This window comes from Propithecus coquereli, unplaced genomic scaffold (assembly GCF_000956105.1).
Source record: "Propithecus coquereli isolate 6110/MARCELLA unplaced genomic scaffold, Pcoq_1.0 Scaffold165, whole genome shotgun sequence".
NCBI lineage: Eukaryota > Metazoa > Chordata > Mammalia > Primates > Indriidae > Propithecus > Propithecus coquereli.
The window spans coordinates 280044-307039 of NW_012141080.1; the positions used below are offsets into that span (position 1 = coordinate 280044).

The 26996-nt window shown below is 41.0% G+C and overlaps 1 protein-coding gene across 1 annotated transcript in view; it reads left to right on the top strand.

The window, feature by feature from the left end:
- HYDIN (HYDIN, axonemal central pair apparatus protein) overlaps window positions 1-26996 on the top strand; it is a 299281-nt gene that overhangs the window by 55099 nt on the left and 217186 nt on the right. The window contains exons 5-7 of the mRNA XM_012641507.1: window positions 685-886; window positions 7741-7924; window positions 20477-20576. Of these exons, the coding sequence (XP_012496961.1) occupies window positions 685-886; window positions 7741-7924; window positions 20477-20576 (486 nt within the window). The remainder of the gene's footprint in view (window positions 1-684; window positions 887-7740; window positions 7925-20476; window positions 20577-26996) is intronic.

Here is a 26996-nt window from a genome sequence, read left to right on the forward strand (position 1 = left end):
GAGGGGGGGTCTACTGTATAAATATTTATGTATTTTAAAATAACTGGAAAGAATACTATGTGTAGGATTACATATAATTTTTGTTTTCTTTTTATGTAACCACTACCCAGATATGGCAGATACATGTGTATTTATGTCTGTATGTGTTTTGTTTTTGTTTTAATGCTGTTGTTTAAGGATGTGGTTCCTTTTAAATAGTCAATTTTCTATTTTTGACGTTATTGAATTTTCCTTTCTGATCCCTGTTGTTGATTGAACCTAAATTCTCTCATGCTAAGCGGTTCTTCCGAGGTACACATTTTAAGAATCACAAATCCAACTCATGCATGAACTAAAGATGATGCATACGCCTGTAATCCTAGAACTCAGTTGCCTTTCCAGTCAGGCTGTAGGATTGAAAACTGTGAAGAAGAAAAAGTCTTAGAGCACCCACCACAACAATTCGTATTTTATGTATTTCTTACAATGACCAAGCAAGATAGTTTGATTTTCTATAACTGCACCAAGCATAATATCTAAGTTTTCTGATCATGTCTGATCTCTGGATTGATGGGGATGAGGGGGAAAGAATGAAATGCCTAATGCTTATGCTACATTGCCTAACTTCGACTTGGGGGAAAAATAGCCTAGGAGTATCATTCTAGAATAAATCTTGAAGTATTTTTGCACTTTGTTAATTCCTAGGGGAAAAAGTGTTTGTATCTCTCTATGGAGCTGCCATAGACATGAATATAAGGCTGGATAAGAATTCCTTGATCATGGAGAAAACCTACATAACTCTGGCCAATCAGCGGACTGTGACCATCCACAACCGCAGCAGCATCATTGCTCATTTCCAGTGGAAGATATTTGCTACCCAGGAAGAAGAGGACAGAGAAAAGCATAGGTTTGTAACAACAATCACATATGCAGTAATTTGAGAGGTGGTGTAAAACCCAGTTATGAAAAAATCAGTGACTTTTTGTAGTAAGTTTGTAACCAACTTAAACAATGTCAAATTTTTATAACTTGGTTCTAGTGTATGATGCTCTTTTGGAGCTGCTCATTTAAAGAATCTGAGCTGAGCTATGGGGAACAGAATGTTGTTCATCCTCAGTTAATCTTAACCTGGTTATAACTTAACAGTGATGGAACTCTTAGATTTTAAAAGACAAATAGATCATTCTTCACTATTTTTTTAGAATGAATCTACATGTCTGTATTTCTTTTAATAACCCTAACCAGGTTGATCAGCTTTCATAAAGAATTTCTAAATATAGTCTCTTTTGGGTTGGCATCAATGTGGAATTTTTTTCCAGTGAAAAGATATTTCCAGAAAAATATGAAGAATGAGGAAAAAGAAGGGCTTAGATATAATGGCTTTGATATTCTTGGTTTTAGTAACCTTGCTCAATCCCTACAAGCCATATAATTTAACAATGATTTCTTATTGCTATCTTTAATATTCTGCTTTTTAAAATGCTGCTTCTGGCAGTGGAGAAAATTAATAAAATGTAAACCAAACTGTTTTAACTTAACTAATCTCATCACTGTTAAATTTTGAATATTTCTTTTTACGGAATCCATCCTTGCTCTTTTAAGCTCCATTTTCATTTTTATCTCCTTCCAACCTCCCTGAATTAACACTTTTGCTGCTTTCATTGGAATTTATTTTAGCCTTTTTTATTTGCCTCACCATTTTCATTAAAGATTAGCCCTGGGAAGCTTCAAAGCTTTGTTTAAAACCAAGTTAGTATGTGATAAAAATAAAAGTCTTAGGTCCATGGAAACCAGGCAGAAAGCCCCCCAGTGTGCTGTCCCTAATTGAATCAGAAGGAGCCATGATAATGACAGGACACAGTGGGCCAGAGGCTTTGTCATTCAGACAATGAGCTTTAATCACTGGATCGCCACTGTGCCATCTTTAAAAAGTGAGAAAAGAAAACTTCCTAAAAACGTCATCTGGTCCCATGGCATAAGAATACCCATGGTTTAAAAGGGCTCGTGCATTGCTTCCTTTGTCCCAATTCCCCAGCTCACACGTGCTCACCAGCAATCAGAATGGCCCAAACATGATTAAAGGTAAAGTGGGAGAGGAGGTACAAACACTGAAGCAGCAGTCAAAGGAGTGTTTCACTATCGCACTTGTCCCACGGACTCAACCTCTTGGGGAGAACGAGTACACGTTACAAAAGGGAAAGCCGGCTTTCATTTCAGCCGTGTCTGTGCGTTTGACTGTGTGGACACTGTGTGACCGAGGCAGTGCCTATATCCAACAGTATGTAAGGAAGTTAATTTCAGCAGATCAGCTCTAGAAAAATTAAAACCAGTTGTTACCAGAGACGCTGTAGAGAATATAATGTCAGCCATAGTGGAAGGACATTTATTTTCTTTTTTTTTTTTCCCCCATATCACCTGTCCCGACACTCACACCCCTATCTCTTTAATATTGTCTTTTAAAACTCTTACCCTTCCTATTCTCTTGCATTGTCTTTCTTTTACTATCTCCCTTGATCTTTCTATTATTTTTTCTGGCAATTTTTTTTGTAACAAGGGCACAACATAGGATGGCATTTTCATAACCATGATTGGCAGCCTAATATTATCATGTAGGATCACAGCCCTCTTTTAAACAATGGACTTGAAAACTGGCTTCACATAAATAAGAATACTTTCATTTTCACTTTGGATGACATACAGCCATGTAACTCCTGTTTCTCCAAACTGGATTGGTTTATCTAAGTAAAGAGTCTATTGAATGTGTGCCCTGCCTTACCTCTCTCCCCTCTCCCGAATGCCAGGAACCCAGGGCAAGGGGGGAAATGGATGCCAGCCATGCGTGATCTCTTACTGGACCAGGGTAGCACTTCTCACCCATCCCTCTCTTGTTCCTTGATGGATTCCCAAGCCTGCCACAAATTCCATGTTGTCAGCCATGGATTCTTGTCCTTAAAGTAACTGCCATGAAGGGCTCATCTTTTTGAAAAGCGTGGCAAGTACAGAGACGTTTGCACTTGGCTGAACATTTAGCTCCTGTCCTTGAATAGGTGGTGCTCTTGCTATGGGTATAGGCCCCTCCTGCTCCACATCACAAATGCTCAGGTTGTGTCCAGGCCACACATCAGTGGCAGATAAAGCAGAATGTTCCTTGACAGCTTGCTTCTGGGTAGAGGTTTGCCCATCCCTGAAAAGCAACAGTGAGATCTTTAGCTAATGGGGTGACTCTTCTCTTCAGCTCCCAGCAAGGCCTGAGTAGGTGTCCCTGGCATTATTCTTTCTATGTTTGACTCTCTTGCTCATGATGGGGAGCAACCTTTTCCTTTTCTCCCATTCCCTCAGCAGCCCCTGTAGTTAAAAAAAAAAAAAAGAAAAAAAGTAGAAAGAATGGTCGACTCTGTTCCTAAGCGTGGAACAGGGAGAACCTATCCTAAATGGGCTGATACGTATTTCTAGAGACCAAGATTTCCCTATCAGCACCCCAAGGACCTAAGATTTAACTTCAGTGTAAACTTTAGGTGAGACTCAAGAGTGTGCCCACAGCTCTCCTGGCAGTTAAACAGGACTTACAGCTTGTCCTGCGGAAGTCATCTCCAGGGGCTGAAAGTTGCTCAAGGGGCACTTTGAGAATGGATATCCTTAAGTCCTGTTCTAGTCACAGTTTCTTGTCCTCTAGAGTCTAGCTGAGCAAAGACTTGGACATCTCTTCTTCCAGTGGAGGGGTTTAAGCCCTAGGGATCCCTTTTCCTTTCTGGCAGCCTGTCATTTCCATTTTAGGAAGGATGGCCTTTCTCTCCACCTACCTCAAACCTTAGGACACATGTCCAGGTTTGGGGACATAGGGCCCTTCCCATGCTCCAGACTTTGGCAATGAAGATGTCTCTCCTCCTAGGAAAAGTTCTGGTCTTAAAACTTTTTTCATTTTGTTTTAACTTTGGAGTCACATATAGGGACTTTTAAAAAATTACCTTTTCACATGCTTTCTCTTTCTTGATGTTTTTCTGGGACTTGCAGAGAAATTAATCTCTTCAGAAATGGGGGACACATTCATCCCTGCCTGCTTCCTCAGCTTTGTCCTGAGGGATTTTAAAACATTCTACAAGATTCTTTCATACTCATTCTCATCACTTATCACATTTACTGTTTTCAGAGACTCAGCATGGGCTTTAAGGATTTCTGTTCCCGTACTTCTCTAGCAAGGGCGCAGCCATTGTCTTAATAGCAGCCGGCTCTAACTCTAGATTTTCTCTGTACAGAACTAGAATTATCACTGAAGCCCCCCAAGGCGGTCAGCATAGATTTATTACACAACATTTACGTGAAGGAAATGACACATTTCTCTAGACAAATCAGTTGTAATTGAGCTTTGAGCTTGCCACCTGGGTCATAATAAATTTAATCTCAGTTATGTTTGGCATCCTCTTCCCTTCCCTAGGGTCATACAAGAATCTGAAGACTTAAGTCGTAACTGGTAGAGAGGCAGAGGACCTCTAGTTCTGCAGTTTGTAACAGTCATCACAGAGTTGATCCTTTTTCAGGCTCATGTGGTTCTTCTGAAGGCAGATGTCTCCCTTCATTCCATGCCGAAGAGTGCACATGTGGGTGTTCCTCCCAGCTCTGAAGGCCATGGCTCTGAATTTTTCATCTCCTTGGCATCCAATTACCACCTCTTGTGGATGCTTCAAGAGAGCAGGATGCAGGTCTTGAGCACCTCAAGATGAGGGATCATTACTGGTACAACCCTACTGCACCTGAGACATAATCTTCCCCCCTGACTATAGTCCATAGGCTGGCCTGTGCTTGGTGCCTGGAGGTGGCAACAGATGGTGTTGGTGGCTACGAGACTACTTGTAAAATGGGTTGAGTCCATGGTTTTATTGAAAGAGAAGACTGGTCTGTTGTTATACACTCTGATGAGAGGTCTCCTCATCTGTAAAACAGAACCACTTCTGAGTGCAAGAAACCAGAACTATCAGAACCATCTCTGAGTGCAAGAAACCAAGACTATCAGTTGGACAGGATAACAAAACAATAGACTGAGATATATGGAAGCCCTTGTTGGAGTCAAGCCAGCTGAAGGTGTTGTTTTTTGTATTCATCTCCTCTTTACACTCTTGGCCATGGCTCCAGTTCTCCATCAGAGGACAAACAGAAAGACACCTGATGCCCCTTCCTCCCCTTTTCCTTACGCTGGCTGTCGCTGATTCAGAGTCTCAGCGGCAGGGGAAAAGAGGAGCACAAGGGAATCTTTGTTCTCTTCTGTTTTCTAGTGTGAAGGTTGAGTGAATGCTTCACTTCACTTATCATCCTTGGTCCACACAAGACATTTTACTTATTCTTTTACATCCCCACATTTTAACTCCTCCAGAGACACCATTCTAATATGTTAATGTGTGTCTTTTTCTGTGAATCTGTTCTTGTAAAATGTGTATTGCTTTGTTGGAGAGAGAGTGCATGAGAGAGCGATAGTATTTTGTGTGTAGTTTTCTCCTTTTTTCCCTAGGCTCTATGTTTAAGATCCACTCATGTTGCTGTGTGTATAATCCATGGCTTCCACCTGCTGCAGAGCGTGCCATGTTGCACACCCGGCGTATTTCCCCTGTGCACTTTCCCAGTGAGGGCATCATGCCAATGTTTGCATGTTGGGCAACCATGGAAAACCCTGTAGTGCTTTAGTCTGAGAACTGATTAACATTTAATTTTAAAAATGGCTTGTTCTCTATCTTAAAAAGAAATACATTGTGAACTAATAAAATTTAGAGAATAAAGACAAATGCAAAAATGAACCTAAAAATCAATTCTAATCCTTCCAACTTGGAGAAAACACTATTAATATTTTGATATCTCTAAATCTTTTCTTTTGTCCCAATAAGTATGTTTTTTCTTTTCTTTTGCTTTTTTTTGTTACAAAATTGGGATTACTTTATGCATTACATTTTATAACCTTCTTTTTGACATTAAAATATTTCAGACATTTGAAAATACTTTTAAATATTTTTAAATACCATTTTAATAGCTGCTTGCTATTCCCTTGATACAGATGCATCCCAGGCGGCAGTGTAGCATAGAGGCTGGCACTAGAGGATTCAAACTGCAAAAGACCCTGTGTGAAGTCCAGGCTCCATCTTTCAGCTGTATGATCTGGGGCAAGTTACTTAACCTTTCTGAGCCTCAGTTTTATCATCTATAACATGGGGATGATGATAGTAATAATAATGACCTCATGGTAGTTATGAATATTAAATTACATGATGCATGTGAAGAGTTTGGCAAGTACCCAATAAATGTAATGTTTATGATTCCCAGTTTTGTTTAACCAAGGGTTCATTATCTTACCTCAAATTTACCCACTTTATCTAGCGATCATTTCAGCATTTTAATGAACATTTTTGCAGCTGTGTCTTTGTTTACATCCATGATTGTTTTTTAGGATTTGTTCCTACAAGTGGGATTTTTTTGTTTCTAAGGGTATATAATTTACGAGTTTTTCAGATGGGTATCAAATAACAAAATATTAAATAAAAAAGAAATGTATTCCTCTCTTTCTGTGGACTGTCTTTAATATGCCCTGCTCTGCCCAGCAGTATGGGAGGACTGCTGCCAGTTACCTTGCATACTGCTTCCTACTTGGCAATAAAGAGCAAGCACAGAATGCTTTCTTCCTTCGAACATACTGAGCCCATTTCTTTGACTTCTTTATGCCGCGTGACCAAAGGACCCTGAGTACACAAGTTATCAAGAAAGAATTATTTGACAATACTGAGTTTATGGTTTGCAGGAAGTCATTTAGAAAATAGTTGGAGCTGGGACAAGGAATGCAGTGACCCTAGGCTCCCACTCAGCACTCACATTGCTAAATAATTTGTCTCTCACCACCAATGATGCCAGTATAATGCTGGGAATGTGGTCGTATGTCCTGGGAGGAGATAAAATTCAGTCTGCAAAGTTCATGAGAAATGTGAACCCAGCCTGATGAGAGCACTGGGGAAGGCTGCTTTTCTCACTTATCAAAATGGATATTAAGAACTAGAAAGAGAGAGAAAAGAAGGCATCTTTAGGTGCAGCTTGAGCATTTTACAAGCTTGACAGTTTGGTGATCGCCTCCAGTTGACTGAGAGAGAAAACTGGTATTTGTGAAGCACCAGCTTTGTCCCAGGGACTGCACCAGGGCCTTGATTACATTTAACCCTCAACAATTCTTTCTGACGGAGGAGCTCCTATTATTTCTAATAGGAGAAGGCACTGAGGCTTACAGGAATTGGGTAACTCTCAAATTCACAGAGCTAGTAAATAGATTGTAGCATCAGTATATAAAACTAGTCCTTGCTGGCTCCAGGTTCTATTGTCTAGGTAACTAAGAGCTAAGAAAGAATTAAAGCTAAGCAAGTTCCAAAGGAACAAAATTGTCCTTGTTGTGGGAGAGGCAGGCTAGATGTTAAATATTTAAAAAGCAGCCTGGAAAATATTTTTCCAGCTATACACAGGGGCTCAGGAGTGAACCAATGGTCATCGAGTGGGAAAGGAATCCAGGGGAGGACCTCTTAAAGGAGGTGACTAAAGATGAGCAAAACAGAGGCTCTGATAGTCAGAGGACTGAGTACAAGGTCACCCAGTTTGTGTGTTATAGACTCAGGGCAAGGAGGGACCACCCAGGGTGATGGGCGAGGACATTTCCAGGTGGAGGGACTGGAGGGACGCACTGTACAAAGTTCCTCATGGAAGTACCAAGGTGAATCTTGCATTTCCCGTGTTTGTTTTCTTTAGGGTCTGTGACGATCTGATCAAAGAAGAAAAGGATGAGATGGATGAGTTTCTTGAAGAGTGCGTTATTGATCCCGTCCTCCGTGACCGTCTTTCCATTCTCTCTCGCACCTTTGAGAATCAGAGGCGGATGGTTCAGGGAGACAGATTGCTCTTCTTGAATAACATTTTCACGATGGAGCCTGTGGTGAGTACATTAATAAAATCTGACCATACGGTCAACATAAGCCAGAGTGCCGGGCCCGTTTTGATGCGAGTACCCACTCCGGAATGAAGGCGGTGCATTCCGAGAGAGTAAAGGATCCATCTCAAGAGCCTCATCATTATTTTGAGACGTAAGATAAAGGTCAATGGTAAGAATGCTCATGGGTCACGTTTATAGGTCACGATTTCTGTGCACCAGTCACTGAATTAAACGCTTCATATGTATTATCCAGCTTATCTCATTTGCATATATATGATCTTACAACAACCCTAAAGATATAATTAGAACCCCATTCTACAGATGAGGGAATTAAGAAAAATTTCGTAACATGCTCAAGGCCAAACAGCTAGTGTTAGTAGTTAGAAATTCATCCCCGAGTAGCCTGACTAAAGAGCATGATTTCTCAACCCCAGCACTATTGCCATTTGAGGCCAGACAGTTCCTTATCCTGTACATTGTGGGATGTTTAATAGCATCCCGACTTTTACCCACCAGCTGCTAGTGTGACAGGCAGACTGTCTCTATAAACTGCCAGATATCTCCTGGTGGGCAAAATCACCTCAGTTGAAAACTGCTTTGTCCTTACTTTGCTCGATGAATGCTGATTGACTGCCTGGTCTGTACCAGACACTGTGAGTACCAGGCGTTGAGGAACAAAACGGCCATGGTCTTTGAGCTCATGGTCTGTCGAGTGAGGGATTAGAATGCACCAGAATTAGAATGGGGTCTGTCTGATTCCACAGACTAAACTCCTAGCCGCTCTGCCCTACTGCCTCAAAAGGAAAGTAGCCAGCAGCTTTTACATCTGCCACCTGCCAGGCACCGAGCGATGTCCTTTCTGTGCGCTCCCTCACGCTTAGCATAGAGTGATGGGAGGAGAAAAACAGCGATAGGAGTCAGGAAAGCCCACAGCTAGTTAGAGCTGCCGAGCTGTGGCCATGTAAACCAGCTAGAGAAAGGACATGGGCACAGGGCACATTAGGATACCAGATCACTTGTGGGAAATGCCACCGACTTTCGCAGACTGTTTTCCAAATGGTTACTCAAAGATATAATGTGGAAAAGAGGTTCCAAGGCTAAGTAAATTTGAGAAACACTAAGTTCAATATTGTTTGGAAGGTTTCTTTGCTGTAAGACTTCAGAAAGTCTTTAACATGCTAATGTGTGTTGTCAATCTCCAAGAAGGAGCTCTCCTCTTGGAGACACCCTCTGGGACTGTTTAGTGGGGGCTGCTATGCGATTCACTGGAGAAGACAGTAAGTTGACCAGTTCAGAGGCTGGGGTGAGTTTCACGGGCTACAGAGTTAGAGAAAGCTTCTCAAGAGGAGAATCTCAGGCTACGTCTTGTAGGACAGGACTTTTGGAGAATGAAACTGTGGGTGTGCATGGCATGGTCCATCCAAGGCTCCGTGAATAGACCAGTTTGCTCAAAGTAAAGGCTCATGTAGGAAAATAACGCTGGAGTTGTAGGTTGAGGCTGAATCCTCTGTCACGGCAGAAGGCTATCCAGGGCATAAGTGAGCAAAGGGATCTCCAGGGTTAGACTAGGAAGAGGTTAAATCAAGATGAGGACCAAAAGTGAAAAGAGGTCAAGCCTAGAGATACTGAAGAGGTGGAAGGACTTACTGGTGCAAGCGAGCAAGTGGCTGAGCTGGGCGGAGGCAGGGAGGAGCAGTCAGTCGTGGTCGTCTTAGACACACTGCTGCGGTCCACACAGTCCAGGACCCTTCCCAGCTGGTACTGGAGATCCAGGCTGATGATGGCCACTCCTGCAGGGGAGAGGGGCTGGATCACAGATATGGTGGCCAGGAGGAGACAGGTGGGAGACCTACAGGTGAGCCCTGCTCATTTCTAATTTAGAAGGAAAAAGATGAGAATTGTGTCAGATTTTCTTCTCCTCATGCTTCCTTCCATAACCCAAAGCTTCAGGATGGAGATATATGTGTGTTAAAATATGACCTTTCATGTGATTGTTTTTGAATTCCAGACGGAAAAAGAATTGGGCATTCTTATCACATAGCATCTTTCACCATTAGGAAGAAAAACATTTTGGTAATACATAGAAATGGTACAGAAATGGTACTTTTAAAATAAATGAGACTACTTTTTTTTTATATTATGTAGAAAAAAATGCCAGAAATAGAAAGGGAGTAATATTCACTTATAAAATAAGTGGTCTTTATGAAATCTATCATGATTTTGCCTTTTCCATACACTATTCAGTTTTTCTTCTCATGATATTATTGTTTGTTAGCTAATTCTTGACTATTTTTGCAAGATGAAAATGAAGGCATGAAACTTTCTAAAGTTATTCTAGTCAAAACAGAACTCAGATTCAGTTATAGTGAATTATTTATTGATGTTAAATCTCCTTTTTTCTACTTAAAAACTATGCTTTCTGATAGTTTTATATAAATACAGTTCTTGTTTGTGAGTGTAATATAATCTTCCCTTATAAATTACTTTCGAAGGTATACAATGGGAAAATTCCGCCATTTCACTAGCTTCTCGACACAAACATGAACCGTGGGTATTTTTTACTGTTGAGACTTTGGTTTTCTGATACAGGTAAATAAATGCTAGTAGTCTCAGATGAGAGAGTTGGGAAAAGATTTATAGGAAAGATGAGATCTGAATTCAATATCCAAAGGAAGGTTAAGATTTAATTAAGTGGAAAAGGAGAAAGAGAATGTTTCCAACTGGGGAAATTACAAAAACAAAGAAAAAGGAAACTGTTAGTTTCATGGCACCTTAAATAATGATGAATAGACTGTTTCTGGTTGGGAAGGAGAGTAGAGGAAACCTGGGCTACCTGATCAACCTGCTGTGCTGTAGCCTGCAGGCTACTGTCGCCCACCATGCTTTTCCAGAAACACTGGATCTGAGAGCGGGTAATGTGTGTCCCTGGCAAAAAGGGAGTTTGGGGCAATACTGGTTCAAGAGAAGGTGAGTCTCCAAGTGCTAGAGTGTAAGCAGCACTTCCCTGTGACCACAGAGCCCTCTCCACAGAGCAACCCCCGGAGTCAGTGTTCTTTGGAACCCAGTTTGGCAAATGGTGCTGTGGCTGTCTGAGGTTCACTTCAGGGTTTGCAGCAGGAGCATGATGTGTTCATGGGGCTTAGACAGACTGCCCTGGGAGCCACGTGTAGGTTGAACTGGAGGAGGGTGAACAGAGGGTGAGATGGGTGGGCAGGTCTAGCAGGGGAGACAGTGCATCTCTGCAGGCAAGACAGGGTGATCATGAGGGTGACGCTGACCTGGAACCGCCCAGTGGTGGTTGGAAAGGAAAGGAAATGGCAGGTGTGAGAGGTATTCGAAAGGAAGACACTGAAGTGCTTTTTGATTGACTGGCCATTGATGGAGAGACACTGTGAGAAATCAGGTGTCTCCTCAAAGCTGAACTGGAGAGATGGGGATGTCATTACTGATATGACATCTGTGATAAAAACTAGCAAGTCAGGATTCCTGAAGTCCTGGCTTTGCCAATAGCAAATGTGACCTTCAGCCATTCGATCTCCCTTGTCTTCAGTTGCCTTGTGCACAAACTAAGGAGATTGCAGGTAGGTCACTTATCCTATTCAGCTCATGCATTCAGACTCTCCGATTTCAGATTGGACTCAGCTCCTTAAGGTCAAGGAGTGCCGTAAGTGCCTAGCCCAGTGCCAATAAATGGACATATGAGTGAATGAATGTAAATCAACTAATGACAGTGAGTTCAGCTCTGAACATGTTGAATTTGAGATGACTATGGATATTCAAAAGTTTTGGAAATGCAGGATAAAATGTGGATGGGGATTCAGGACTGGAGGCAAGATTAGTGAGTGCCCTGTAGAGGTCTTCACTGAAGCCAGGAGAAGCAGATGGAAACTCTAAGAGCACAGCAAAACAGGAAAATTGCAGAGGGCTCAAGACATCCTTCAGGTGCTCACCTTTAGAGGTCCTTCAGATGGAGTAGAGGCCACGACTTCACAGAGAAGGTGCCAAGAGGAGAGCCCTCCAGCCGAGAGCCAGTCAGGGCGTGCGTCCCCTTGCGAACCTACTGCGCCTGGCTCAGCAGCACCGTCTACTGAAGGTCTCTTCCGAGCCTTGCTCACTATCGGGTCACTTATGCTAAGTGGCCACTGCTTACTTTTTGACAGTTGAGCTGTGCATCAGTGATTAGTTTTTTCTTAGGGCGTGACTCCTTTTAATTAGCTTCTTGATCTGACTTGAGTTCACAGTAGAAGCAGAGAAGATTAGAACCAAGCAGTGTCATCTCCTGATTTAATAATCACTCTCTAATTGATACCCTGCTCAAAGAATAAAAATAAAAGAGCAGTGAAGAGGCTTAGAGACCACCTTGCTTTCTGATGGATTCTTTAGCGTCTGTCTGCTGAGGAAGGACATTGCTTTCAAATGAGATAAACTTAAAAAGAAAAAACGAAAAACCAAAATCTTAAATTCTGAAAAGAAATAAGAAATATATGCTGATTTTCTCAGACCTGTGTCTGTATATCTTGCTTCTTCAAATGCATCAGGCAAAACAGAGGATTAGTTTAGCTCCGATTGTGCTCTCTGCATATTAAGTATTTCAGAGGAACATCATTCCTGTTAGAGAGGCTCTTTCAATTTAAAACAAGGAGATTCAAGATCAAAAGATCAATTGCTGTCCCTAAGTTGCCCAGAGGTGGTGATGGGTTTGAATTTAAATCAAATTTTGTTAATATTATCATGTGAGAAGCGGTTTGATTCAATGCTACAAGAATGACAGACCCAAACTCTGGAACTGCAAGTTCCTACTCGGTCCTGCCACGTGGCTGCAGGTTCCTTGCCTTAATTCACCCACTTCTCATCATGCTCATCGCATAACAGGCTGTGGGGTCTGCTGCTCAAACCTTGAGGGGCTAGGCGTGGGCGTCTCGGGGACCGATGTGGCCGCAGAGTGTCAGTCCTACTTGTTTCCCTTTCTTTCCTGTGATCCACACAGAGGGAAGCTGGTAGTTGTTCCAGGGCACAGAGGTGGAAGTTTGTCTTGTGAGAGAGCCTGGAAGTGTCCACTGGTGGAGAAAGGGAGCAGGCAAGGACCCAGAGTGACCATGGGGAGAAGGCAGTCCAGGACAGAGGGCTGGAAGGAATGTTTTTTTTAGCTTTACTTGATAATTTATTGATATTCAAAAAGTAACCAGAATTGTTGTTCTATTAGTTAATGCATGTGTTGTGTTATGACTATTTATATCAAGTTCCTCATTAGCCTAAATTTTTCCATTTATTCCTTACCGAGGGAAGATACTGGGTTCTGTAGAATACTGATCATTTCTCCAGCCACCTGCTTCCATGTGGGGTTTTTTACCCTTTGGAAAAGAACTGCAAAATTGAGTCTATTATGCATGTTTTGTGCCTTCCAGAAAAGCAAGTGGAATTGGCTACTTTCAGAAATATAATATTCTATTGTGCTAGATGGACTCTGGCTTTACAGAATTTTGATAGTTTCATTCTCTTACTTCCTTTGCTTAGATCTCTTGGGTACTCTGAGAGAGAGAGAGATTCAAAGACAAAAAACACAGTTCCGAGAATTGAGAGGCAAAAGAATATCACAGGGCAAAAAGAATTAAGCTTTTGCTTTCCACGGGCATCTAGGCATCCTCTGAGAAATCGCAGCACAGATATGCTGGCCTTGTTTCTGAACTCTAGGGCTGCTGGCTCAGGTCACACTTCGAAGATGCAGCAATTTTCTGAATGTTGAACACTTAATATTTGCTCAAAAAGCAAGGTCTGAGAATTTAAAAGGTATTTATCCAAACTGGCCCTAGCTGATTGGCTGCCATTAGTGAACAAGGAAACATTTCTGCTTCTGTTAGCACGTGTCTCCTCAATCAAAGAAAACTCCATCCAGTATCCCTAGGGAAGCTTAAGCTTAATTTAACTAAGCCTTAAAAAAAGAGAGAAACTTGATAATTTCCTTAGTACCACGTAAGTAATAGTAGACCATGCTTTGTCGTCATCTAAGCCTGCAGAAAACATGCTTTTCCAGCAATTCAGACTTTGAGAGCACAGCTCAAATTTAGTTTACTTTATTTTTCCCAAATGGGCCTAGCATGTGAGCTCAGCAGAAGCAGGTTGGGTGGAAGCCCAGATGGCTACCAAAGAAGAAAGAGCTGGCTTTTTACTGCACACATACCCTTTTCACTTCTCATCCCATTAGCCTCGAGTCACATTGCAGACACGTGGGAGCTGACTCTCTGGAAATGGACACCAGAAAGGAGAACGAAGGACAGGTGCCTGCTAAGAGCAAACTGTCCTTGACGAGTCACAGCTTCTCTGTCAGTGTGGTTTTCCCATTCTTCATCCTCCATCTAATAGGGTCATCCTTTCAGATCCTTGTGCTCAGACACGCTGTTTCCAGTTGTGCTGGAACATTCACTGTTGTATTGAAGAACCAGCGTCGGGGAGGCCTAGGGAAGTCTTAGAGACAGCGTGGTTCTTCGTGGCTCATTAAATAAGTTAACACCTTTCCTTGCTGGACGAGACAGAATTCTTTTCTCTCCAGAGGAAGGCATGAACATCACACACAACTACATCCGTTCTGTAAAACCTGGTAGAATTTTCACTGTGTTTGGGTTGGAGGTGAGATCAAGACAGAATACACTTTTTGTGAAGCTTCCTCTGACAGAAGGCCAAACCCCAGAGCCCTCTTTTAGAAACTTTTATGGTCATTATTTTGAGAATCAGAACTCTCTTTGATTCACAGTTTCTTGTCCCAGGAGAAATAATGAAGTAGAAAAATCTTGCATGTCATGTCCCAATTGGATGTATTCTCTCAACAATAATTAGGGTAGTTTGCTTTCAATTTTTTAGCTTCCATTTATTTTTCCATTTCTCTTTGAGAAAACTGCTATTTTCCCTGGGTGATATTAAAGAGAGCTATGATTTCTCTTATTGATCTGGAAGGATCTAGAAGAGCAATTATGGGTAGTGGAAAAGACTATAGATTCTAATCAGTGGTTCTTTTTTTTTTCTCTTATTCAGTGATAGAAATTTGACTTTAAGAGCACGTTTTCATTTCCCAAGAGAAATTCTTTATGTTGATACTTTTCTAATAGTTTAAGAAAATTACAAGATAGCTGAAAATATTTGTTTGTAGAGTCAAGAACATTTCCATTTGGGTGGAACATAATGAAACTCATCACATATTCTAGCTGTTCTTGAAGTCCTTGTTCACCCACCCTGTTCTGAGCTGACTGGACCCTGACATTTGCCCAACCAGGAGAGCTTGATAAAGACCTACCAATGCATTTCTCAAGAGCTACAACATACTGATGTTGACTGTGTCATCCAAAAGAACCTCCTATGGTCATCTTCCAGAGGTAATTGGAAGGATATGAACACTCAGGGTGTTGCACTATGTTTACCAGACAGCAACACCAGGTTTACTAAGCCTGCTCACCAGTTGTCATGTTTTAAAATTTCTTCTAGCCTTTTTTATGACCTTGTGAGAAAGATGAGGCCTGACCTTTTGTTATAATTGCATGGGGTTAGGGAAGTTAGGGAAAAAATTATTATAGAATCTTAGTTCTGCCGCTTGCTATTGGTCTGGCCCTGGCTGGGATACTTAACTTCTTTTTGCCTTGATTTTCTCATCTTTAAAATGGGGATAAGGCTATTTCACAAAGTTATAAAGATTAAACTAGATAATGTATATAAGTGCTTAACACAGTAGTGGGAACATAAGCTCCCAGTTACAAGTGTTATGATCTGGAGCTAGACCCACTTGTCTCTTGTCAGATTAGAGAGTATGATTAGAAAGTATAGCATTTGAGTGGGCAAATATTTGGCTCATTCTTTAAATGTGAGCTGGGAATTATAATGCAACTATTTTATTTAATAAATGTAAAAGTTGAGTCATATTATAAACTATTTTCCAGATAAACCAAGTAAATTAAATATATATGTAACTCTATGTTCTTGCACTTTGGGTTTTGATTTGGCAAGATTTGCATGAAATGATCTTTCAAGGAAAGAAGGAGTGAAGGAGAGAGGAAGGAGAGAGGGAGGAGAGGAAGAAAGAAAAAGTAAATGAGTAGCAGAGAGAGGGAAAGGAACGTGATTTTTTTCAAACATTTTCTTTTTTATTTAAGGATTGCAAGGGAGATTTTTTTAAAGAGCCCCTTTAATCATTGCCAATATAATTTTTTAAAGGTGATTGCTTTTAAAGGATACCTTTCTCTCGATTGTATTTGTCACTCATCGTGAAGCAATGACTCTGTGTTCATAGAGAGCTTTCAGAAAGTCTCAGAACTGTGGCCATCAAGTCACTTGATTGTTTACTCTTGTTACAGAAGGAAGGAAACATGCAGTTCCATGTCCAGAGATATTTAATATTCAGACCAAAACCACAATATGTGAATTAGCTTTAGTCCTGAAAATTCAAAGTTGATTCCTTCTAGCAGGTCACTTAATTAATAAGTAAAATGCAATTACTTTACTCATTACAGAGCTGAAGAAAAAATAACACATTAAGACCAAGAAGGAAGATAATTACACTATAACTGAAGGCCATTTTGACAATCATTTTCGACAAACAAGGTCGTAGTTACTTACAAATTCAATCCTGTATACTCAACCTCTCATTTGGAGCAGGAAAATGAGCAGTGGTGGGAGTGGGGTCACATAGAAAAGGGCGTCAGAACAGGAGGGGCTCTGTGTGATGACACAAGTTTTGTAGGACTGGGAAGAAGGGATGTTGATGTCAGAGCCAGGAGGGAAATTTCTGAATACTTTGATTTTCTAAAACTTTAGAACAGAGAGATAAATAAAGAAAAAAAATTATTGAGAGACATAAATGACTTGGAAGTTAATTTCAGAAGTGTTGGAGCAGTAATAAAAAATGTTTCAAAGACATAACTAAAAGTGGGGTCTAAGTTTTAGGCTTATTGCCTGTTTCTGAGGTTTGCTCTCGTTTGCTAGAAAATGCTATTGAGGTTTTGCTGTAAAGAAATAGAAATTCTTTAACTTTTATTTGAGTCCCAACTGAAAAATAGAAGTGTCCTTCTACATGTTCCTAACTCCTTCAAATGACCTAATATTGAAAGCTTCACTCTGTGAGAGGAGAGTGAATGACCACACTCTGTTTTTACAGATACACACAGACCTCTTAAAACATGGTATCCGCTCCAAGCCCAGAAGAGGATTTTAGAATAAATAGAGTTGGTCCTTGCATTATTTCCTGAGTTCAGCAAAGGCTGCAAGTTCCTAGTCTCAGGCACAATAAAACAGCTGCAGTCCATGATAAGAAAGCACTGGGTCCACAGCCCCGTTTGCTCAGCCCAAACCCTGCAGACTCAGAGTCCCCTGTGCTGGTCTTCCCTGACCTCGCAGAAGGGCTTCTCTGCCTCCAGGGAACTTCCATATCAGATGACACTCTCACTGATCACATGCAAACGTCCACACTCGCTCCTCTGAGGAGATTCTGGTCTCCTCTCTGGAGTGTGTTGATCACCACCCATTTCCCAACCCACCAATTCTGCTGATCAGACTTCTTTAATGATAGCCACCCAGGAGTGCTTCTGGGATAGAACTTACGTGTGTCGCCTTCTTTTGCATATAGACCCTGGATTCTCTTGCTGGGATAATGCTTTTGAAAGCATTCTGGCCCACCTTAAACCATAAGATCTGTGACTTTCCCACATGTACTGAGTTTATCTGATTTCTGGTGTATCCTTTTGGGGGCCACTTTCTACCATTCTGGTGAGACTTTTCTAGTATGGATTCTGTCAGGATCCAAAATGGCCCCAGGCACTTTGGTCAGTCCATTCTATGTGCCTAAATAGTACTGTCTAAAGCCACCAAGGGAATATATTTGTCTCAAAGGTTAGTACTAAGCCCAGGACTTCAGAGGTTCTGAGATGAAATACCCACTAACACACCATTGGTTGGCTGAACATGGATTGGTGAGCCACTTCATTTGCCCAACCTCTTTGCCTAGTCTAGCCATGAATGCTTCTAACACTCCATATCACTAAAAAACCCCACCAAGCCACAGGGGTCAGGTGTTTGTCATTTATCAGAAGAGAACAAATACTTCTTTCAAGGTTTACTAAAACATCACAGTGAAATGCCTAAAGAAATGAAAGTGCTCAGGACTTCTCTGTTCCTTGCATGATCTCACAGATCTCTTTTGCCTCTAAAAATGTATGACTTGGGGGGTTCCAGAGGAAGAGAAAATGGCAAAAGCAGGTTGTGAAGATGAGTAGGTGTCTGGTAATAACTACACAGTGTACAAATATTTATTGAGCATCTACTGAGAGCAATCTCTGGTCTAGGTGTGGAGACAGAACAGTGCCTACCCACGTGCAGCCTTCGTTCTTGCAGGCTGATCTGAGGATGTGAGAGCCATGACATTCACAGCCCTCCCTGCCATTTCTTGGAGCCTTAGTGCTGTCACTCATTCTGAAGTCAGGAGGGCTGCTGCCTGAGAAGTACACTGATCAGATTGTGTTCATAAATAAGCCCAGATTGGCTCTAATATTTTATTTTCCTCCACTTGTTTGATGTCCACCTTTTAAGCTATTTTCTTCTCTTCTCAATTCTTATTCCAGAAGTATGTTCATTTCTAGCCAGACTGCAAATAGAGTATTCATTGGAGACTGTCTGAAACTGGAGCCTAATTATTTATCAAGTTGTCTTGTCTTAGTTTTCTATTTAGCTGGTGGGACTGTTTATAGATTTCTGGATGTGTTTATCAAATAGGCTCATTTGGCCCTATTTACAAAAAAACATAGAAAAAACACACACGTTTCCCCATTTTTTCAATACTTTCATCTTAGAACCTTCTAAGTGGCCTAAAAATAACATTGATCGTAGTAAACAGTTATTTACTGAGTCCTTACTGAGTTCATTACCAAGCATGGGGCAAAGCATTTGACCTGCATGACTTCATCAGACCTTAGGAAACCCTCTGAGGCAAGTGCTATTAACATCTTCTTTTGTAGCCCTGAGAAGTTAACGAAGAGGCCTGGGTTACATGGTTAGTACAAAATTTTTTTTTTTTATCAAAGTGTACCTAACAAGGGGATTCTGATATGTGGCATGTGGCAATATGGTTTCAAAACTTGGTTTCCTGATTATGACTTCAGGGTGGTTTGAATTAAAGGGAGAAATACCACACCGGAGCAGAAGCAGAGGGAATCCAGCCACTGTTCTGCCTCAGACTATTGCTGTGTTTTTCTAGAATAAGAGTGTTTCCTTGTGCTGTCACCTCAAAAGTTAGCAATGTGATGCCTCCACCAGGGAAGTCAGGTACTTCTTCCTCTTGACCCCTCTGGACTTTATTTATATAGACACAGCACTTATCACATATATTATAAAATATCTGTATACATGTTTATCATCCCAGTAAGATGTGAGCTCCCTGCAGTCCTGGCCCATACTTTTGTGCTTCTCTGAAGCCCGGATGCTGGGCACACACTGGAAAGACAGTAAATGTTCACTGAATATGCATTTTTAAATGCCCTATATATCCTTGTTTCCTTTAGTAACTCCTTATATATTCATAAACTCACTGAAATTATCTCTGAAGCTTATTTCCAACTTGTTTCACCTCATAAGTGAACAAACAGTATAAGTTTACTACCCGCTGGGTAAAATGATGGCTTCTTGCATTTGTTGTCAAAATGTTTCCTTTAAATTTCCTAGAATTGAACCTTCGTACACTGTTGGTGGGAATGTAGATTGGTATAAACATTATGGAAAACAGCACAGAAGTTCCTCAAAAAATTAAAGATAGAACTGCCATATGATCCAGTCATCCTTCTCCTGGGTATATCCCCCAAGGGAATGAAATCAGTATCTCAGAGAGATATCTGCACTCCCGTGTTACCGTAGCATTACTCACAAGTAAGCAGCCTAAGCGTCCATCAACAGGTGAATGGATAAAGAAATACATACATACAATGGAATATTGTTCAGCCTTAAGAAAGAAGGAGATCCTACCATTCGTAACAACGTAGATGAAACTGGAAGAGATTGTGCTAAGTGAAGCCAAACAAAGAAAGACAAATACCACATGATCTCATTTGGATGTGGAATCTAGAAAAAAGTCAAACTCGTAGAAACAGAGACTAGATTGGTGGTTACCGGGGGTCGGGGCTGGGGAAATGAGGAGATGTTGGTCAAAGGGTACAAACTTGCAGTTAGAAGATGAGTATGTTCTGGAGACCTCATGTACAGCGTGATGCCTATAGTTATTAATAATGTATACTGGAAATTTGCTGAGAGAGTAGACTTCAGGTGCTCTCAACACACACATAAACGCACACACACACACACACACACACACACACACAATAGGTAACTGTGTAAGGAAATGGATTTGTTAATTTACTTGACTGCAGTAATCCTTTCACTCCGCATATGTATATCAAACATCATTTTGTACACCTCAAATATATACAACTTTTATGAAAAAAAAATTGTGGAATTATAACGTAATAACCACATTTAGAAGCAGTGCCTTCCTTTCATCATATTGGTTTTTTTAATGATTCTTTTGTTTTCCAGGAAGGTGATGTCTGGCCCAACTCATCAGCTGAAATCACTGTGTTCTTTAACCCTCTAGAAGCCAGGCTCTACCAACAGACCATTTACTGCGACATTTCAGGTAGAGACCTCCTCCATGTAGTAAACTCAGGTTACCAAGTGCCCAGAGCTATGAAGTGGGGCGTCTGCGTGTATGTGTGCTCGGGCCATGGTCAGGGCACCATATCAGTGAGGGAATAATGGAGCCAAGCAATGCCCCTGTCACCTCTTTCCAGAACAGATCAAACTTTAAAATGCCTTACAGTTGTGGTGGGTAGGGGAAATGGGAACCATGGATCTTACAGCAGTAAGGTCATTACTCGTGACAAATTCCCACAGTGTTATTTTTTGGGCCTTTTGTAGTATTTGGCTACTAATTTTTTTCTTTTGAAGTTTTAATCAAAATAATGCATGCCAAGTGGGATGGGAAGGCAGCCTGGCAGAGGCCAGAGCAACAAGGAGGGTGTACAAATAGGGTAGCAACCTGATGGCATTCAGGAGATTCAATGATACAGAAGGATTAAACAAAAAAGTAAATATATTGAGGATGATGGGAGCCAGTATTTTTCACTCCTGGAGGAAGGAGATACAAAGAAGGCCAAGATAAACCCTTTGGAATTGGCGTTGTCAGTATGAACTCGTTGTTGTTGATATGTATAGATAGATACAGAAATAAATATATGTGTAAATGGGCGTATATGCAGATGTACATAAATGTGTATATTTCCTGACTGTGTCCATTGAGAGATCCTGGAAGCTCTGAGACCCTCCTAGCAATGAGCACACAAAGCACCCAAAGCTTGGTTTCTGAATGCCACTCCCTAGTGAAAGGACCTAGCTGATTCCAGGACCGAGGCAGAGAAAGAACAGGATGAGCCTGGAACATTCCCTTTGCTGCAAAGTAAGGAAGGGCTCAAAGAATGTTGGGAACATGTCAAAATGACACAGAAGCCAGCAAAGAAACTCCCACTGACCACATTTGGAACAAGCCGAGAATCAAAATAAATAATGATATTAATAGATTATAATCCATTGATCAAATAGGAATCTATGAATCCACTTAATAAAAACGTACCATTTGGCAGTCACCGCAGTAATAACCAATTCAGGTAAAAAGCATCAATGGATCTTAAAGTAATGGGTGAAAGTGGGGCATGGAAGAGGATTTTATGTAGTCTCAAAATATCTTCCCTTAAAATACTTATCAATGATAAAGGGGAGAAGACTAAGTGAAGAAGCCTGGTAGATGCTGTCTTTGTTAATCCCAGCAGTAATGGAGCAAATCAACCTCTGGAACAGTAGCTGGTGCTATTTACTTGTGCGGTTTTATGTGTGGGTTTCCCAGGAGAGTGTCGTGCGGAGGTTACTTTAAACTGGGGCTAGAGTAGTAAGAGTGCACAGTCCTTGAAGTCCTTTCAAATGCAAATATTCCACTACTCAGTGGAAGAATGACCCATGTAGTCACTCTTCTCTGTGTAAAAAGGGCAGTGTAAGAACACGCAGAAGGATGGTCTGCCTGACCTGAGCCTGCGCTGCCCCTCACCTTCCCCGGATAGGACCATCACCTTGACTTTTATGACAGTCATTCTCTTGCTTTCATGTATAATTTTACCACCTAAAAAGTCATCCCTGAGCAAAATAGTGTAGTTTTGCCTGTTTTTGGAATTTATATCTTGGAATCATACAGTTTATCTTCTCCAGCTAGCACCAAGAAAATAAAGCTACTTAATAATTGTTGATTGAATGAATGAGCAAATAACTGAAAAAAATGAATGAATGATTGATTGAATCCCAGTTTAATCTGGTCTCTCCCTTGCACATGAGTGGGGGATTCTTAAGATGTCCCTAGAATGAATGCAGAATGGTCTGGGAGTTTCTGGATCAACATAAGTCTGTCTCCACACTTCAGACCAGCGTCACCTACACCAGACTTCCTAACGGGTCTGGAGGAAATGTTGGTCCCACAGTGTCGGACTTGGGCCGGAAAGGCTCCAGTGGCTCCCGTGCCACAGGTGGTGGGACCTGCCTCCCATCTGCAGCTCCCCGTGGACATCGTGCTTGGCCTTATTCCAGGGGGTTGGCTGCTCTCCGGGAGGTTCCCAAACATTACACAACTAGTCGTATTTATCTATTGTTTCGTTTATAATTCCGAATTCTACCACAGAATTCACATCCTGGGTAAACTGAATAGTATAATTTTCCATCTGCATGACATTCTTCTTTATTTTGTTAGTGGTTTATTAAAAGATACGATTGCTAGAGAAGGGCTTTGTTTACATGGTAATTTCATGTTATCTTCCCTGTAAATTCTATGCAATTCTCTCTGTCTTTTCAAGGGCTAGTGATGATTCCTTACTATTATCTTCAATGCGTTGGCAAAACCTCCTGGTCTTAGGTCACTAAGAAACACATCTTAGGCAGACAGAAAAGCTCCTTCGCTTGTTTTGTTTTGCTTTGCTTTACTCTGAGATATATATGGCATATAGAAGCAAATACACATAGATATGTGTCCGTTTCCCTCTCGTGCCTTTTTACGTAAATGATAGTATACTTTATACAATGGTTGTAACATTGCTTTTTAAATATTTTTTAGAGATTATTCCATAACACTAAATAAAAGGTGTCATTCTTTTTCATAGTTGTATAGGAATCCTTTGTATTTACATACCACAATTTAATTTTTAACCTTGTGTCATTATAATATAGAATATAGATCCAAAAATGCACATAATACACACAGTGGTAGGCGCAATAGTAGCCTCCCAAAGATGCCCATGTTCTAATCCCCACAATCTGTAAGCATGTTCCTGTGGATATATTATATTACACGGCAAAGAGGCATGAAGGCAGCAGATGGAATTAAGGTTACTAACAAGCTGACCTTACGTTAGGGAGATTACCCTGGGTCATGTGGGTGGCTCACTGTAATCATCAGGGTCCCTAAATGTCAAAGAGGTAGGCAGAAGTATTGGTCTCAGTGTTAGAATGATGCAGTATGAGAAAGTCTTGACCAGCCATCTCTGGCTTTAAAGATGGACGGGGCAAGGAATTCAGGCGCAGCCTCTAGAAACTGGAAAAGGTGAAAAAAAAAAAAAAAAGATTTTCTCCCAGAGCTTTCAGAAAGGAACACAGCCCTACCACACCTTGATTTTAACCCAGTGAAACCCACTTTGGACTTCTGACATCTAGAACTTTAAGATAATATGTTTGTACAGTAAGCCACTAAGTTCGTGACAATTTGTTATAGGAGCAATAGGAAACTAATGCACATGCATATACATTATAACAAATAATTATAAGGCAAACACTATGTAATTGCCACCGAGATCAATAATAGGATATTCCCAGCCCCCTTGAAGCCCGCCGTGTGTCCCTTCCCAATCACACTCCTCTCACTTCAACCTCCCCTGAGATAATCGCCATCTGACCTTTACAACCATCCAGTCCTGGCTTTCATTTGTAGTTTTTACTCCATGTCTATATCCCTAAACAATACAGTTTAGTAATGCCTGTTTTGAAATGTAACTGAAATCAGCCTGCATGTCTCATCCATGCTGTTGCTTTTGCTCTAGCCCTATTTCATTTTCATTGTTGTACAATGTTCCCTTCTGTGAACGTACGTTCAGAGACAGGAAGTAGCAGGGAAGGCCACTGGTCTTGAGGGAGTTCTCTCAGGATACATGAGATTTAACCCGCATCTCCAGCTGCAACCTTCTTTTCTTTCGAAAGCTATTTACTTATTTTATTTGAGACAGAGTCTCACTCTGTCACCCAGACAGGAATGCAATGCAATGATGATAGCTCACTGTAATCTTGAATTCCTGGGCTCAAGTGATCCTCCTGCCTCAGCCTCCTGAGAAGCTAGGACTACAGGTGCATGTCACCATGAGGGGTTAATTTTTTTCTTTATTTTTTTGGAGAGATGAGGGTCTAACTATATTGCCCAGGCTGGTCTCAAACTCCTGGCCTCAAGCAATCTTCCTATCTCAGCCTCCCAAAGGACTAGGATTACAGGCATGAGTCACTATGCCCAGCCTGAAAGCTTTTTATATCTAGGCATCCTGAGTACAAAGATGTACAGAAGCATAGTTCCCACCCTCAGAAAGCACAGAACTGAATGGAGGAAACGGACACGTACGCCAACAGTTTATATTGCAACGCTACTCAGTGCATGGATGATAATAGAAGAGGGTACAGGGCATACAGCTCAGTCTTAGGTGTCAAGGAAGGCTCCCAAGAGAAAGTAACTCTTCATGTATTTGTTAATCAAGTAAAAACAAAAACAAAAAGGCTTGTCAGGCAGGGAAATACTTTGTGAAAATACGTAGAGAAACATTGTGTGAAAATATATAGCAAGAGTAGGAAACGAGAAAAAATTACAAGTTCTTAGGGTGTGGCTGCCATGGAGATTGAGAGAGAGACCATCAGACATACTGACCAACTGACTGACTGACTGACTGACTGACTGACTGGCTTGGGAGGGGAGAGGCAGTGCCAGGAAACGAGGCTGCAGGCTGGGGAATAGTGGGTGGGGTCCAGTTGGTGAAGGTCTGCGCTGGAACGCCAGACTGAGAACGTGGGACTTTATGCGAAGTGAAGTCAGCAATCACTGAAGGGCTCTAAGCAGGGGAGCGATCTGCTCAGATCTGAATATGGCAAATTTAACGTCATGAGCATCTTTTCAGTTAATCTGAAACTGAACACTTTTTCTACATTTGAAATCATCAGATTTTCTTAGAAGTAGTTAAATCTGTATGTTAGATATTTATAAAGACTTGCTGGCGGTTTGATCTGGGTCTTGGAACTGATCTTTCATCTATTTGGACTTTCCAGTGGAAGGTGGACGTTCCTGACTTAATCATGAAGATTACCTTTTTAAACAAATGCAAAGAGCAACTCCACAAACGAGTTTAGATCAGCATATGGGAACTTCGAAAGGAAGTAACACTTTCTAATTATAAATGAAATGTATTGCTAGATAACATTGTTAACGGGTGCTTCAGAGTCAAATGCAGAAAAGCTGCATGGTGGAAATGATTCCGGATGCACCCACTTCCTTCAGTACCAATTAAGATGAAACCTCATTGTCCATTTTCATTCTGTACATCATAAAAGGAAAAAATCTGAATTTTTAGGATAGTTTAGGGCTTTTGATTTTTGTGTTAATTGAACTGAAGAATGGAGATTGAAGTAAATTTAAGAAAGCAAAAATCACCCCAATCATTAAAATCACCCCAATCATTAAAAACTTTTTTTGGATTTTCAGAATAATAGGTGAGTAATACTCTAAATATTGGTAGGTTTTCTTTCTCAAAACTCATCAGACCGCAACCTCATAATAAAATAAGTTTCTTCATCCTAAAGAAATTTCTTGGTCACCTGCTCTGTTTAAATTTTATTCTCAATTATCAACTATTTCAAATGTAGAGAAAATACAGAGAATAATGTACAAATATCTGTGTATACATAATCCAGACTTAAGAATTCTTGAACAAAAACAAATGACAAAGTATGCCTAGGAAGGAAGGTTAGGAAGATTAACATCATAAATAGGTTAATTCTCCCTGTAAACGTAATGCGATCCCAGTAATAATGTCAGTAAGTTTTTTTTAATTAGTCAAGCTGATTCCAAAGTTCTTACGGAGGAAATAGATCATCCAGGATTGTGTAGAAAATCCACGCGCACGCGCGCACACACACACAAATAACGTGGGAGGACTAGCCTCACCATGTGTTAAGATTTGCTAAAAACTATAGTAGAGGCCAGGCACAGTGGGTCCCACCAGTAATCCTTCTGCTTTGGGAGTCCAAGGTGGGAAGATTGCTTGAGGCCAGGAGTTCAAGACCAGCATGGGCAATATAGTGAGACCCCATCTTTACAAAACATAGAAAAATTAGCCAGACATGATGGTATGCACCTGTAGTCCGAGTTACTCCATAAGACTCACTGGGTTAAAGTCAAGGTGTCAGCAGGGCTGGTTTCTTTGGAGGTTCCTTGGAAAAATTCATTCCTTGTCTATTCCAGCTTCTAAAACTGTCAGCGTTCCTTGGCTGGTGGCGGCATCACTCCCATCTGCTTAGGTCACATTGTCTTTTCATCTTGTGTATCACATTTCCCTCTGCCTCCCTCTTAAGGACATTTGTGATTACATTTAGAGCTACCAGGATAATCCAAGATAATCTCCCCATCTCAGAATTCTTAATTGTTTCTTTCAACACATAAGGCATTTTGCCATATAAACTAATATTTACAGGAATGAGGATGTGAGTATCTTTGGGGGCCATTACACAGTCTTCCACAGATCCCCTATGGATGTCAGCTCTTGTAGCTCCTTCTACTACATAGTCCGGCTTTCCTCACTAATCTTCAATACCTGCTCTGATATAAGTCAGTCTCACATGTATGTGTGCGTCCATTCTAAGTTCTCTATTCCCTTTGTCGTTTTGTACTCTCTGCCCCGATACCACGCTATCTTAGTTACAATAGCTCTATATTAATACC